Source organism: Bombus vancouverensis, chromosome 15 (genome assembly GCF_051014615.1).
Source record: "Bombus vancouverensis nearcticus chromosome 15, iyBomVanc1_principal, whole genome shotgun sequence".
In the NCBI taxonomy this organism is placed as follows: domain Eukaryota; kingdom Metazoa; phylum Arthropoda; class Insecta; order Hymenoptera; family Apidae; genus Bombus; species Bombus vancouverensis.
In genome coordinates, this window is record NC_134925.1 from 4,010,794 (window position 1) to 4,025,180 (window position 14,387).

General features: G+C 40.9%; 1 protein-coding gene across 1 annotated transcript in view; it reads right to left on the reverse strand.

Moving 5' to 3' along the window:
• The window catches only part of LOC117157258 (uncharacterized), a 133,734-nt gene that overhangs the window by 20,031 nt on the left and 99,316 nt on the right, over positions 1-14,387 (reverse strand). The window contains exon 5 of the mRNA XM_033335170.2: positions 4,439-4,682. Within this exon, the coding sequence (XP_033191061.1) occupies positions 4,439-4,682 (244 nt within the window). The remainder of the gene's footprint in view (positions 1-4,438; positions 4,683-14,387) is intronic.

The window sequence follows — 14,387 nt, forward strand, 5'->3', positions numbered from 1 at the left end:
ATTTCTGATACCATTTTACTTGGTAATGCAAATATTTATTTATTCTGATTATTAGGAAAATTATCGCCATAGAAAAAGGGAAAGATGATTTGATTTCTGAAAATGTCGGTAGCGGTCGGTAAAATAAAACTGTCCTACAATATCTTCGCATTTTGTTCGTTGTACGAGGAAATTTTGACAATCGTATTGAAATCGACGTGTGTTGACCGAACAATAATGAGGTATTACAAATGGTTTCATAGAAGAGTTGGAAACGATAATGGAAAAAATAGGAAGCTACGTTATTGATTGAATATTTATCGATGGTTCTGAAGAATTGAGAAAAAAAAGAAGAGAATAGTGGGCAGAACACAATGAAGGAATACTTCCGCAATTTAAACGCCTGTAACGCAGACACCGAACTATTTCCTTCGTGAAATTGGCGGCTCACTTGCCTCTTGCCTTCAACGAAGCCTCGAGCGCCATTAATCAATGGGGAATTCAGCAATTAACGCTCTGGTTTTATTAACGTGCCACTCTAACCCGCACCCATGCCATCCAGCCGATATATCCGCACGTTATACAAGGTGTCTCAGATTTTTCCCCATTACAACCTATTATGACTATCTATTGGTTCGGCAAGACTGTCGATACTAATTATAAATTGAACAATTGCTAAGAAACTAAAATATGACTATAACTCTAGAAAAGATTCTTCGCTACTGAACCATTCAACGAATAGTTTCAAAAAAGTCAATATCTCTGAAAATAATAAAATATGGCCAGTGTGAAACACGCTTGATTTGCTATTTCGATATTTATGAATTTTTCATCAGACGTTAATCAATTCTTTCCGAAACATCGAGTGCACGCACGTACAGATGACTACGTATACTTTGATGCATGTGTAATTACGCATCCTGTGTGGTGCATTCGTTCATGGTCGTGCACATTTCATATACGAAATTTTATCGAGTAAATCCTCCGGTAGCTTCGGCTGGATAAAGCCTTGCATTTTCACGCTTTTTGTCGGTTCACCTTTTTCCAACCCTTTCCTCTTTACTGCAGATTCTTCTTTTTCCTTTTAGTTCGCTTGACCTCGATCACCGTGGTCGCTGAACCGCAGATTCCTTTTTTCAATTTTAATCCCCAACCAATAGGCAGTCGATGGCAAAAGGACGAGCAACGCAGTTCTTCTGACGAGATTTCGCGATCCCCTTGTCGACACCCAGCCGTGAAATTGTCTTCATTAGGCGACTCGTGTGAAACTCTACGAGTGTCGGGTTTAATTTTTCGCGCGAAACAAAGTGTGTTTCGCTGTGAGAAAAATTGAGGAACGAGCGGGGAAAAAATAAGAAAAAGATAAGGGACATTTCGCACGCGTCGAATAAAACCTTAACCGAGAAGGAAACAGAAGTAAAAGTACCTTTAATTAATAAATTCTCCCGTTTCAAAAGGCAATTTTGACACTAAATATCCAATCCCACTTCGTTTCAAACATACGTACACATATCCTCTCGCCAAATCTAATTCCTCGACCTCTCTCTAATTTCCTCGAAATTCACTGTCCCCCGGTTCACCCCGACATCAATTACCTGGAATCCATAGACACGTACACACACCGTATAGGACGAAACTGGAAATCGAAACCGCGTTGTTACAAACAGCATCTACGAGAGTAGAAGCGAAGTCGATGGCCGCGGGTAGGATAATTGCTCGGTGAAAGGAAAAGCCGCGACAGACAGTGAGATCGTGGCGAACGATTCGACCATGGATCCCATTTCCCGTAACAAGCTAACAGCTTTGCTTTTCCAGCTGGAACAATCGGACTCCCCCCTTGGCAGACTGATACCACCGTAACAGCCGTATAACTGTCGCGAAGCGGCATGGTTTACATGAAAGATCACGCGTGACTAGACGTGATCTGCACGATCGTAAATGCTATCTCACTGCTATTGTTGGTTCTGTGACGTTACAATGGGACGCAGAATTGTTCTGTGTGCTTCAGGATTATTTTTTCGTTAATTAGCAAGGAACGGTTGGGTGAATAGCAAATCTTACGTGTTTTAGGGTGATCGTCGTTTCTTTAAATTCGACGTTTCATTTATAGAATCACAATATTAATATCGCGTGTTCTTAACATTTAACCACAAACAGAATGTTTGTTTTATTGCTAAGCCAAGATAATTTATTTTATTGTAAGTTAAAGTTTGTCAAGCTCCGAGTATTAAGAAAAATTATAACGAAAAAAGGGGATTTTTAATAATAATAACAATAATCAGAATTTAGTAAAAATACATATATTCCTAATTAAGCGCCAAAAGTTGATGAAAAGCTCTCGTTACCTTTCATCCTGTAGTTTTGATTAACGATGAAGCATTTTTTTGAAATTAATGAGAAATTTGATCGATTTGTTACGAACAATCGTAGCCGATTTTCATTTGAAATTCGCCGGTATTTTAAAGGGATAGAAGTGATAAATACGATATTATTGGCTTCGTTAATGAAGCATGCCGAGCACGATTTAAACGTAACATCGAAATAATTGCATTGTTTAGCGATTGCTATAGTCATTAATGTATATGTAAAATAACGACGATCCTTGTCGCATATTTATCGCTAATGAACGAAGATCGTACGAACGAGTGTTTACGAGAACCTGGTGCCCGATGTTCGTGACTTCTATCGCATCCAATTGTTACATCATCCAAACGAGAAATGAAAATATGATAAAATTCTTCGAGTGCAGAAAGTTGAACTTTAACTTTATGGATCTGCACAGAATTTTACGTTACGAGTAAAATCCGCTTTGCGGCGATATTTTTATTCGTTGCTGCGTGTAAATTTTTTTCACGTTTAATTATTTTCACAAAATTAATCCTCTTGCAATGAAAGTTAGATCATTGTTGCCACGAGCGTGGAATATTTTATTCTATAGACATTAAACGAGAAACCGGCTAGAGAGCAGATTATGTACAATAATTCGGTCGGATAATATAATAATACGTAAACGTAACATAGAAAATAATAAACGTGAAATATTTGCATGAACCAAATTTGGCTCGGTGTTCGCCGTTTGTCCAACGGTTAACCGATTGGTTCTTTATCGCTCAAAACAATTTCACTGTTGCGAATATTTTGTAAAAGTGTATGATAACGAAACGAAGAGAAAGTTGACGAAAATGCAACGGTAAATTGAGACGAAGCTTACTGGGCTTTTTAGAGATAGCGGCTTGAACGATTTATCGAGAGCGATGCAATAAGGAAATTACGAGGACTCGAGGATTTATTGAATCTTCTCAGCTCGTTTCAGAACGTAACTCTAGTCGAGGACGGATTGCGATAAAAGTGCTTAGCTGTAGCGAGTCGTAATGGAGTGTGATTGATAACGCTTTGCTCTCCTCGATCAGACCCAGTTTATCATTGTTAACACGCGCGGACAGACGTGGACACGTGTTCCCTCCAACTTGGAATAAATTCTCTCTTCCACCATTTCCCCCTAATGATCCTCAAATACGTATATTTATGTTTTATCACAAATCACTCTTAATTTTTGGCAAATCAAAATTATTGTTATTAGGCAACGAATGGATTTCTTTCGACAGTAAGCACTAATCGATGAATCGAGTGAAAAATTTCAATCTTATTCTGTACCATAGAAGAGAAACTCCAAGGCCGTATTAAAATATCTGCAATCCATAGGCGATCTACCTTCTCGTTCCTTCTCTACTTTCCCCAATCTTCCTTGACAAGATTTCTTGAAAATCTCGGTGCATTCAGTTAGACCGGTAACAACCCCTTCCTGCATGTTCGTCGTGGATTACGCCCCTAAAATCGGGAGGTCAGTGAGCTGGAAGAAAGATAAAATCCGCGCGATTCGTATTCGCCTCGTTACATCGGAACGACGCAATTAACAACGTCGATCTGGTCGATCGAGTCCGGACGCTGGAAGACGCCTCCGCTTTTGTCCGATTCGACCCGATTTGAAAATTTCACCGCGGCTACATCGCTGTTCTTCGCGACGTATAAACGAGAATATAGAATCGATACCGATTGCCTGGCGTACAGTTTCTCTCGGTGACCTTCCTATCCTCTTTCGTCACACAGGGAAAGTTCAGCTTGCAGTTATCTTGCCACCTCTTTGTATTGACGATTTCAATTGCCAGCTAGGACAATTTAGATCCAGCCGAGCGATAAATGGCGCGCGATTGAATAACGCCTTGATTAAACGCGATCCCATTTCTGATAATTCTCCCGCCTTTTACTGCCCCTCAATCCCCTATCGTGGAATTTTCCTCGCAATAAAGTGCAGCTATTCGAAAGATGTCCAGAATACTTGCATCTTTTGGTCAATTTGTTGGGGAATTTGTTATAAATGAATTATTCCATCTTTTTCGGATATCGTACTCCACCGTGCAATTATCATTATATTATCGTTACAATTGTAGCTTTTACTTACGATGTCCACGAGGTGGTGACTCGCCGGTGATCGAGGCGATGCGTGGTGCGTCCTCGCTGATTTCGATGTCAGCCGACTTCTGGTAGACGTCCGCGATGGAGGCGGTGCAGCGCAATACCAATCGTCCATTACGAAACATGTCGTTCGTCACCTTGAAGTCTATGGTCGATTTCGATACTTGTGAATCGTCGTCCTGTGGAATGACCAAGTATCTGGTTCTGTACGTCATACTGCTGTTCGTGATCTGCAAAGAAGTTCAAACAAGGAAAAAGTTTAATTCTCGGTTCATATCTTTGGATTATAAATGATCATAATAGTTTGGAATAAAGATGATCATAATCATTCGCAGGATATTTAATTTTATTTGAAGACCATCGATCATCTCGATATCTATTACAAAAAAACATGGCAAGCTTCGGTTATTTCAACGACGAGATCGTTTCCTTCTACTTTCTTTTTTTAATTTTGTGCTTTCTGTTGTCTACGGAAGAAACGAGGGTTTGTATTTTTCATTTGCCGCTAACGGTTAGGCAGGATTTAATTAGAAAATTAGTTTCGCTATACTCGCCGAGGCAGGGAATGTTAGTCCGTTAACAATGCACTAAAGCAAGTGTACACGTCAAATAAATATTTAGCGGCTAGAGAATGAAACAGATTAATTCTGAAGCTCGACGTTGTATATACTTGTATATACTTTTATGTATAAAGCATAAATTATTATGCCACTGCGAGAAGACCGCCTATCGTTGAATATGCGACGATGATTTTGTGCCGGGAAAATGTGCCGTGTTGTCTTATTTAAGGCATTGGATAAATAAAATACTCTTCGCAACTACCAAAAACTTCAATTAGGAAAATCTCTATCCTGCAGATTGTCGTGTATGCACATTCCGCGTCGACAACTGCAACTAACACTTTTCTTCTGACATCTTTCTTAAGACGACTCGATGAACCTAATCTAATCTCACTTCCCAAAGCACGAAACATCGTCCATCGAGCGATACACCGTTCAAACCGTTACTACGCAGTTATTACGTTATTCCCCAGACCTCTTAACGTTTTCCTGGACAAATAATTATCGATCGCCTATCAGAGATTCGCTAGTCAATCCAATTTCCTGCTTGCCATCGAAGACGGCGTCTCCACAGATTCTTCTGCTACGTCTCTCTCAGAAATGAATTCGTTGCTTCTAAAGATATTACGCAGTTTCGTTGCTCTTAAGGTAAATGAACGGCGGGAAGAAACGGCTTCGAATCTTTCTCTTTTCATTTTCCCATCTTGTTCTTCCTCCTTCGCTTTACTTCTTCCTGGTTTTCTTCAGAGACGAAAGAAGAAAGGCTAAAGAAACAGAGAAGACGCGACATGAGAGTCGCTCGGAGTTATTACTTCGGGGAACAAACGAGGGGCTGTGCATTAAGTTCGCGGGCTCGCGATGACGCGAGACTACGCGGTCTCTGTTCATAAAACATAATGCATAAAGCTTGTGCCTTGTCGCGTATCGTCGTTTCTACTCCCCCTCTGTCTGTCTCTGTCTCTCTCTCTCTCTCTCTCTCTCTCTCTTCGCCTTATCGTCTTATCCCGTGATATTGCGACTTCTCTCGCCAACGATATCGACGTCACACAGAATTCTCGCTGAACGAGAACGTATGCCGTCGTTCCTGATTTTTATTCAGATCGGGCGTGTTCCTCAATGCAACGTTGACACACGATGGTTAATGGCGATGGAAGTTGCTCGTTTGGAAAGATGGCAAATTCTGGTACAGTGGATACGACCTTCTCAGACAATTTATGGGGTTGAAGTTCGGACGAAGATAGGTAGCAGTCGTAGAACAAATTTTAAACTGTCCCGTCTTAAGTGTCCTGAATGACGATCGACCAACGATCAAAAGCTGTCGAGTCACCACGTCAAATTTTGTTTTGAGTCACGATATCCGATCTATTACTACCACATTGCAGCCTCTGATCCAACCCTATCGACTGCAATAGCGTTGTAGCTTCTAATCCAACCCTATCCTCGAGACAGTGATTTTCCCGGCGGGAAATGGAACGTAATCACGAGCCGGTGATCTCTCGAGAATACTTTGATCACGCAACACCTCTCATTAATTTCGCAGTGGTGAAATATAATTAACCGGATATCCCAACGTGGAAACTTCGTCAGTCAGATATCGACGATCGTTCGAGATTTATCGGCCCTAGCTGATGAAGCGCAGATACCCCTCGGTATTCCCTATACTTCTTCTCCGACTGTCATCACGATATCTTCTCGTTGAAAATACGATTTTCTGTGATTCGTCATATTGCGAAAACTTTATGAGCGTTTCGAGTCTTCCTGGCGGAATTCCGCGTCGTTGTAAATTCGCCGAGTTTTATCGTTTTCTCAGAATTCCCTGCCACTGTCGTTTATCTTGTCTGCGTCAGCGCAACCATACCGCTTCGTACAAAATTCCTAGCACGGATCTTCTAGGCAGAATGTAGGTCGCGTTCTTTCCGCGAGTTGATAGATCTTGTTCCATTTAACGATTAGTATTTCCAAATGAATACAGGATAATTATGAAGCGTCGACGAATTCCCTTTCATCTTTGATTGAGAAGTTCGATTATTATTACGAACAAAGATTGTGTTTCTTAAGGGGAAAATACTAACTGCAGAAAGCAGTACCTGCAAAGTATACAGAGAACTTCTACGCTATTTCTCAATTTTAACATCCACATACGTGATCGATCACTTTCGAATTAATTTCTCAGGAGTCGAACAATCAGCGTCGATGAAATCGATCAGTTTGTATAAGGTACGTACTAAGCTGAATTCCAACCATACGTAAATTCATGCACGAAACAACGAGAAATTTTCTTTCGTTCGCAAACTAGTCCCTCGAACAATACAGCGAAGAATATCTCCGTTTATTTGAATCCTAGGCCAACTAGATCACCAATACTAAAATCACCATCGATGCTTTCGTTCGTAATCGCGGAATTAAATCACACCCTGTCAATAGCAAACAAGCGTACGAATAGTTTTGAACGATGGTGCGTATTTCATTCAGCGCTATTTTTGCTCAATCAAAACCCGCTTTGAAACAAACACTCGAGACCGGAGTCACCAAGTGGGTACTTGATCCTCTGCCAGGAGGGCGCTCTTTCCACCGATCCGGAATCCAGTACTCGGTCGTATTTTCTCGCCGCCGCTTCTTCCGCTTAGCCACGCGAAGCATCGACGAATTTTCTGCGACAAATCTCAGCTTTCGGACGCAGACCCCAACGAAATTCCCTTAAAGTTACAAATTCGGGATACGGGACGAGTGTGTACGCGTGGATGCAACAAGGCCGTTTCCCTGGGGCCTAACCATCGAAAATGTATTATCGTGGTGTCCGTGTCACGGATTTGTCGGAGACCGTCGCGCGAATCGGGAACGCCAGAAACGTCGCTCGTTAGAGGCTTCTTTCCGGTAGACGACGGACAGAAAACCGATAAACGCGTCATCCAACCCTTCGCGCGACTGTCATTGCCGTGATCTCCGGGTGCGTTGCAATTTTCGAGGACGAATGGTGACGAGAGGGTTCCTGTGCCATCCGAGTTTTCCAGTTACCCAAGTGGAAACCGGGTTAACGGACGTCGAACTGTATTTTCAAGATTGGATGGTTGCGTTTCTTCTACGCTTTTTTACAGTTTTCCGCTAGTTTTCATCGAAGTAGTTTTGCTTCGTACCTGCGGCCAATAAAATATTCTGCTTCTTATATTATTAAGCTAAGTATAATCTTTGGCGCTCAAGAATATCGCGAAGCTCGATTAACCACCGATATTCCAAAGAATCATTATGTAAAACGACAGGACAAGTAGACCACTTCAATCCACTACAGAAAAGAGGAAGCTGCGCAACCAATAAGAACTTCGAGCAGGGGGGATGCAATTAAGTTTCATCGAACACTACTCTCACAGTCTGCGAAAGCTTTTAACTTCCAATATTGCCGGAGTCAGCTTGTGTATTCGTGGATGCACACCTGCGAACGTGTACATTTTTGCGACGCTATACACGCACGACGTTGCGAAGTATCTATACATACGTATACAGGATGTCTCTGAAATTGTGCAACAAGCGATCAGGTGATAATTCTACATGTAAAAATAAGTTCTCTCTCTCCTCGTGTTAATATCTGTAAACACGAACGGTATCACGATTTGCTTTCTACCACGTTACTGTTATCTTATTTCCGCAATTTTCGCATTTCGAATGCTTTCGTAAATAAGGACGAGAGTATTGCCTTCTAAGAATGATTTTATTAACGTAACAAGTGTTCAGAATGTTGCCCAGAATGTTGCAGCATACATAGCCTCTGCTCTCCAATTAAATTATTGTCAGCACGAGCAGAAAGAAAAGTCCGATACCTCGAAACTTACAATTAGTACACACGCACCTGGCGGATCTTCGAACTCGTTTTTCTCGAAAACGAAGTTCCAAACGTCGAAAAAATATTATTCTTTATTTGTCGACTTATTTTTGTTCGTAGAATTATCATCCCACCGCTTGTACCACGATTTCGGAAACAATTTGTATATTTTGTGTGACGGAGAGATGGAAACGATTTCCTATTTCGGTGACCGGTATCGTTGAGCAAACCACCAGTTGAAAAACCTGCATTTTCTCAATGAACCCAGCTTCTATTTTGATCTTTGAACGACCCAAGACTTCTACCTGTTTCCATTCCTTTCTCAGCCGTCGTTTTTCCGCATGAGCTGACGCGCGTTTAACAACTTCTCCAGGCTACCTCCGTCGATATTTCTCGCGAGATATCTGCTTACAGTTCGCTCGAGAAGACTTAAAACTCTAGATCGTATTAAAAGTTGCATCGTCCCGCGAGGCTCGCTGGAATAAATCCTTCGTCTTGAAACTCCGCTCCTTCGATGGGTGAACCGAGTTAACACTTTGCTTTCTCGCCGGAGGGATATTCTCTGTTCTTTCAATTTCACCATTTAGCTAGACAAACTAGATACGATCATGTTTCGTGCACGGTATACCATTGGCAAGAAATATCGCTATGCTTTGCCGGAATTTTCTCCCTTGGTCGTAATACGGCGTAGTTTCTTATACAGCATGTAGACTTTGTTTTTGAGTAAATTTTAAACGGAAGAATTTTAAACAAGATCTTTCTTTGTAGATCCTTTATTTAAGATTTGATATCAATTGTTCAATCTGATATTCCATTGTCTCAATTACATTTTGTATTAAATTTTGCCACATTTTCTGAATAATTTGTTCAACCAAATCTTAAACGACTCACCGTGAGACTGTTCGTAAAACGAAGTGCAGAAACAAGGCGAGGGTCTACGATGATGTTAGAAGAAAGTTGCCGACAATGGATCAGAAGGAAGAAAAAGGAAGAAGAGGTCGAGGGTACGGGTAGCTTGGTTCTTGTGACACGCGTGTCAACGTTCACTAGCGCAGGTAAAAGCCAAAAATGGCAGGGCGAAATTGCTGGTGCCTGCTGCATTTTCGCAGCGGCTATTGTTACGGGCTGGACACGCGAATTTTCAGTCGCGCTTAGAGACCTCTCCCTTTCCCCTCTGGCCATTCATCCTTCCACTCTGTTTCACCATCGTCTCTCGGCCCGTTTTCGTTCGGCGAGAAACTAAATCGCCAGCCGCTTTCAGCTCTCGTCGCCACGCGTTAATTATAACCGATCCGATCCCATAAAGCGGCCAAATTTATTTCCCGAACCCGTCGAGACCGGGAAAATTATTTCGTCAAATAAATCTCGGACCGGTGGACCGGGGGCTATCGACGCGTTGAAACACCACCAGGTACGAGATCGAAGAGCGCCACTGACTGAGATATTAGGAGCCGATACGCTCACTGATTTGTTAACAGTGCAACTATGGATCGCTATATTATAAAATATGGATTTGCATGAAAAAAAAAATGGAAATGGAAGATTTATTTATAATGGTTGCAAAAAGTATTGACAGATACCTCTATTTTTCAATGAAGCGTCCTTTTATCAAATTTTACATATTTCACTTTGATGATATCAAATTTTTGTAGTCATACGATAGTATCGTTAAATAACACGAGATTTAATGTACTCGGACACAATTAATCGGTACGTAAACTATATAATAAATACAACGGCGTGTCGATATCTCTTGTAACGAATGTATATTATCTATATTTATCTGATATAGCGATACATTTTAGCGTTAGTAATTCACCGAATAACGCAGAACGTTAAGAGTTAAGCATTAAGCGAGCAGAATCCGAACAACAGGAAACATTCGCGCTGTCTGAAGAACAGTAGTCTGACTAACGACTAAAGTCGAGCAAATAACTTCGGCATCCTTTTCCTCGCGACATCGCGGTCCATTTAAGCCTCGGGCAGAGCCCTGAGGGATCCTCGAGAGCTTCGATCGCCAACTTTTCTTAGAACTCGAACGCTGTTAAACACGTTCCTCTCTGCTTTATCCTTGTTTTCCTCCGACAAATGTACATCCTTCCTCGCCAATAACATTTTTACGTTCCCGTAAGTGTTCTCAAAGAGATTTTTTCAACATTTGTTCTGGAACATTCGCTGAAACTTGTTTGATACTGTTTTTACTTTGTTTAATAGGATCGAAGAAATATATTCATAGTTGTTCTGTTCTACGCACTGTTTCGTTAAAAATTGGTAGGTTCGGTGAAAAAGTATTACGAATATATTCTTTTATTTCAAAAATTGAAAGATATATCCAAGCTTTTATGAAACATACGCGTAATAAATCAAATATTTCGATTTTTATTCTTGAAATATTTACATAAACATTTCCAAGCGTTTATGGCAACGCGTAGTAAAATATTTTAATGTTTCAAGGCATTTCTATTTGCCATTTTTTTTTGTTTTTGCTTTCCTAAAATCGAAAACAATTTGAACGCGATTGTATTTTGAACGTCCTCTTCTTTAAAATCACCGCTTGAAAATCAAAGAAATTGGTTGGTTCCTTTATATTCTGCGAGGCATACGCACCATTTGTTCCGATCGATCGCGTTACGTCGGCACGGTTCTATTCAATTTCCGTCCATCTTCGACGCCTTCGATCCAGTTTTGTTTTTCAATCAACACTGGAGCCGACTGTAACTACCTGGTCATTTTACATTTCAGCGCCGAGCTTTCGTGCGGTAGCACGGGTGTACAGCATAGCGACGGGAATTAAATTTATCGAGATCCATCGAGATACATATCCGGGCAATCGGCGTGAGGGTGGAGCGACGAACAGGGGAGGGTGGATAACCGGTGGCTCGCGATGCCTCGTATGCAAATAAATCGTTATTCCGCGGTATTTGTTAAATCAACCAAATTATTCCGTTAAATCGCAGGCACCATCGTGGCTCGACGCGTTTAATCGATCACGATGACCCCCGATGAGTTATATGTTTTCGATCGAGAACACGGGATGCTACGGCCACTTCCGCCCGTTGTCTTCTTTCTCTTGTCCCATTTTCTACAGTTTTTTTTGGATGAATCGTGATATAAAAGCTAATAGGTATTTTCTGTCGTTTAATGTTAGTTTTGTTTCTTTATTTTGCCACGTGGAATCGTTCTTTGAAATTAATTTTTAGTCTGATATTTCCGATGGCGACAGTGAGAGTACTGGCACTGTATCTTTGCTTCTCGTATTTTTTCAAATTTCCTGTGACCCTTTATCTCTATTTTTCTCTCTATAGCGATGGTTATTTACCTCATGATGTACGCGTAACGCTATTTTACTTTAATTTCGTTTGTTTTCAACCAGAACAATCTAATTCGATCTAATCCATTACAAACAACTAAATTTGTAGTAGAAGCAATTTGATTCTATCTAATCTGTTATAGACGTGTAAAAAGTCGTCCACGCCTATTTTACATTTATAGTGGCTGTTTCGTAATAAATAAGAGCAATCTGAGATTTCGTCGAGACAAATTATTTCCCGTTTAAAAGATTGGCCACTTTCGCCCCGTTTGATCACTTCTCGAACCGATATCTCCACCAAATTGGATTTCTTTAAGATTTGTGCTGGGAAAATTCTTAGAAAGACAAATGACGTCGATTAAAGTCCTGGATGGGGTTATTCGAGGAGCATATAAGAGTGTAACAGGGAAAACGGCATTCATTAGTTTGTCGTCAGACCTTCCATTGGTTATCGCGTCGGTGTGCCTTCATCTGATTTATGCTCGTCTTTTTGACTCTCTAAGTGAATACTCTACCACGTTGAAACTCATTCAACTTGTTGTGTCTTCGAAATGAAATCATCTAACTCTTTAGTCCATTCGATCCCAAAATTTATCGTTTTCGGTCGATCGACGAGTTCGATTTATCGTAAATTATCTATTATAAAGGGTATATTTTCATTCTATTATTACAAACATTCGCAAAGTGAACGATTAATCTTAAATAAATTTACTCTTCAGACCCTTTACTCTCAAGTGCTCGAAACACCGTTGGTTGCAGGGGAAACTCCATCGTTGTAGAATGGTCCATCAATTTTGAAGTATCACTACTCTTCCCTCTAGCCCTCGAATCATTCTACAATTTCTCTATCATCGAGCATTCGACACAATACACAACCGCCATATTCCAAGAACCTGTCATCTTCATCCACGCGAATTCTCAACGTTATCTCATCGCTTCTTCGCCTCTCTACCCTGGAGTCTTTCGAAAAATCGGGCGAGGCATATTTCATCGTGTCCTCCTTAACATTGGATTTCTCTGCGACGAGATTCACCGCAGAATCAAGGATTCTCCGAGCGTTTCTCGGGAGTATCTCGCGAAATTGATCTATTTTCAAGGAATATTCAAAGAAAAAGATCGATCGCACGATGAAACGGACAGGATCGATCGTTATTCTGTTTTTCGACGAAATAATTGCCGTTTGCTGGATACGAGCCGTTGAACCGTGGCTCGATCATTTATGTTCACTCTTGTTTACACGCGCCGCGTACACGGCCAAATAATTCGTTCGCGTGCTGGGAAATTAATTACGAATTATAAGCGGAACATCAAATTGCTCTAATTAATTAATCCGTCACAATGGGCCCGAATATGTGTTTGCTTGTGTCGGCCGCTCTTCGCCGGCCTAATATCCGGCAACATTAATAATTCACTCGAAATAATCGCGCCCCGCTATTATTGTACCCCCTTGACATATCACGGGTCACCGCAAAAACCAATGGCTATTTTTGTCTCGCCCCACCCACGGTCATCGTTTTTGTTCTGGTTACCTTGGCGAGGTACGTTTTTGATTAATTCCTGGCCTGGAGAAAATTTGTGTGCACGCGTGTTTTTAGTACGAAATAGGTACGAGGTAATAACGAAGCGCCACCAAATGGATTGGCATTTTCTTTTTTTCTTTTTTTTAAGGAACAAAATACGTGGAATAGAATTGCGGATAGAATGTTTAGAATGTTCAGGGTAATTGTGGAATATTTCTGTATTTAAATTCGTGATACGCTAGTTAATAACGAAACACGATCAGATGAATTAGTTGTTACTTATTTGACATATCCTCGTGTTTAAAATGTTTAAGATGAATTCTGGAATATTTTTTTCTTTGCAATATCCGAGATAGTTGCACGATACTCTTATATTTATTATCAGGATATATACACGACACTCGTGAGATATTTTTAGATCGAAAAATCTATCGACTAATACAATTCATATATTTCTCCCGGAAGAAATGTCTTCCGAATACAAAATCTTCTTCACTCCGCACCCTCAATCTCCTCAAGCACTTCCTTAAATTCATTCACCTTCCTTCACATCCCTCGAATCACCCTTCTTCGCCTTTCCCTCTGAAATTATTCCTACAGCGAGAAACACCTCGTGTCAACGAGCTTACCTGAACGGCGAACGGGGTGAAAAGGTAAATGGAACGTAACGGAACGAGGGGTTAGAGGTTGGCGAGATGGAAGTCGAAGCGAGGGTGTTCCTTGTGGAACTT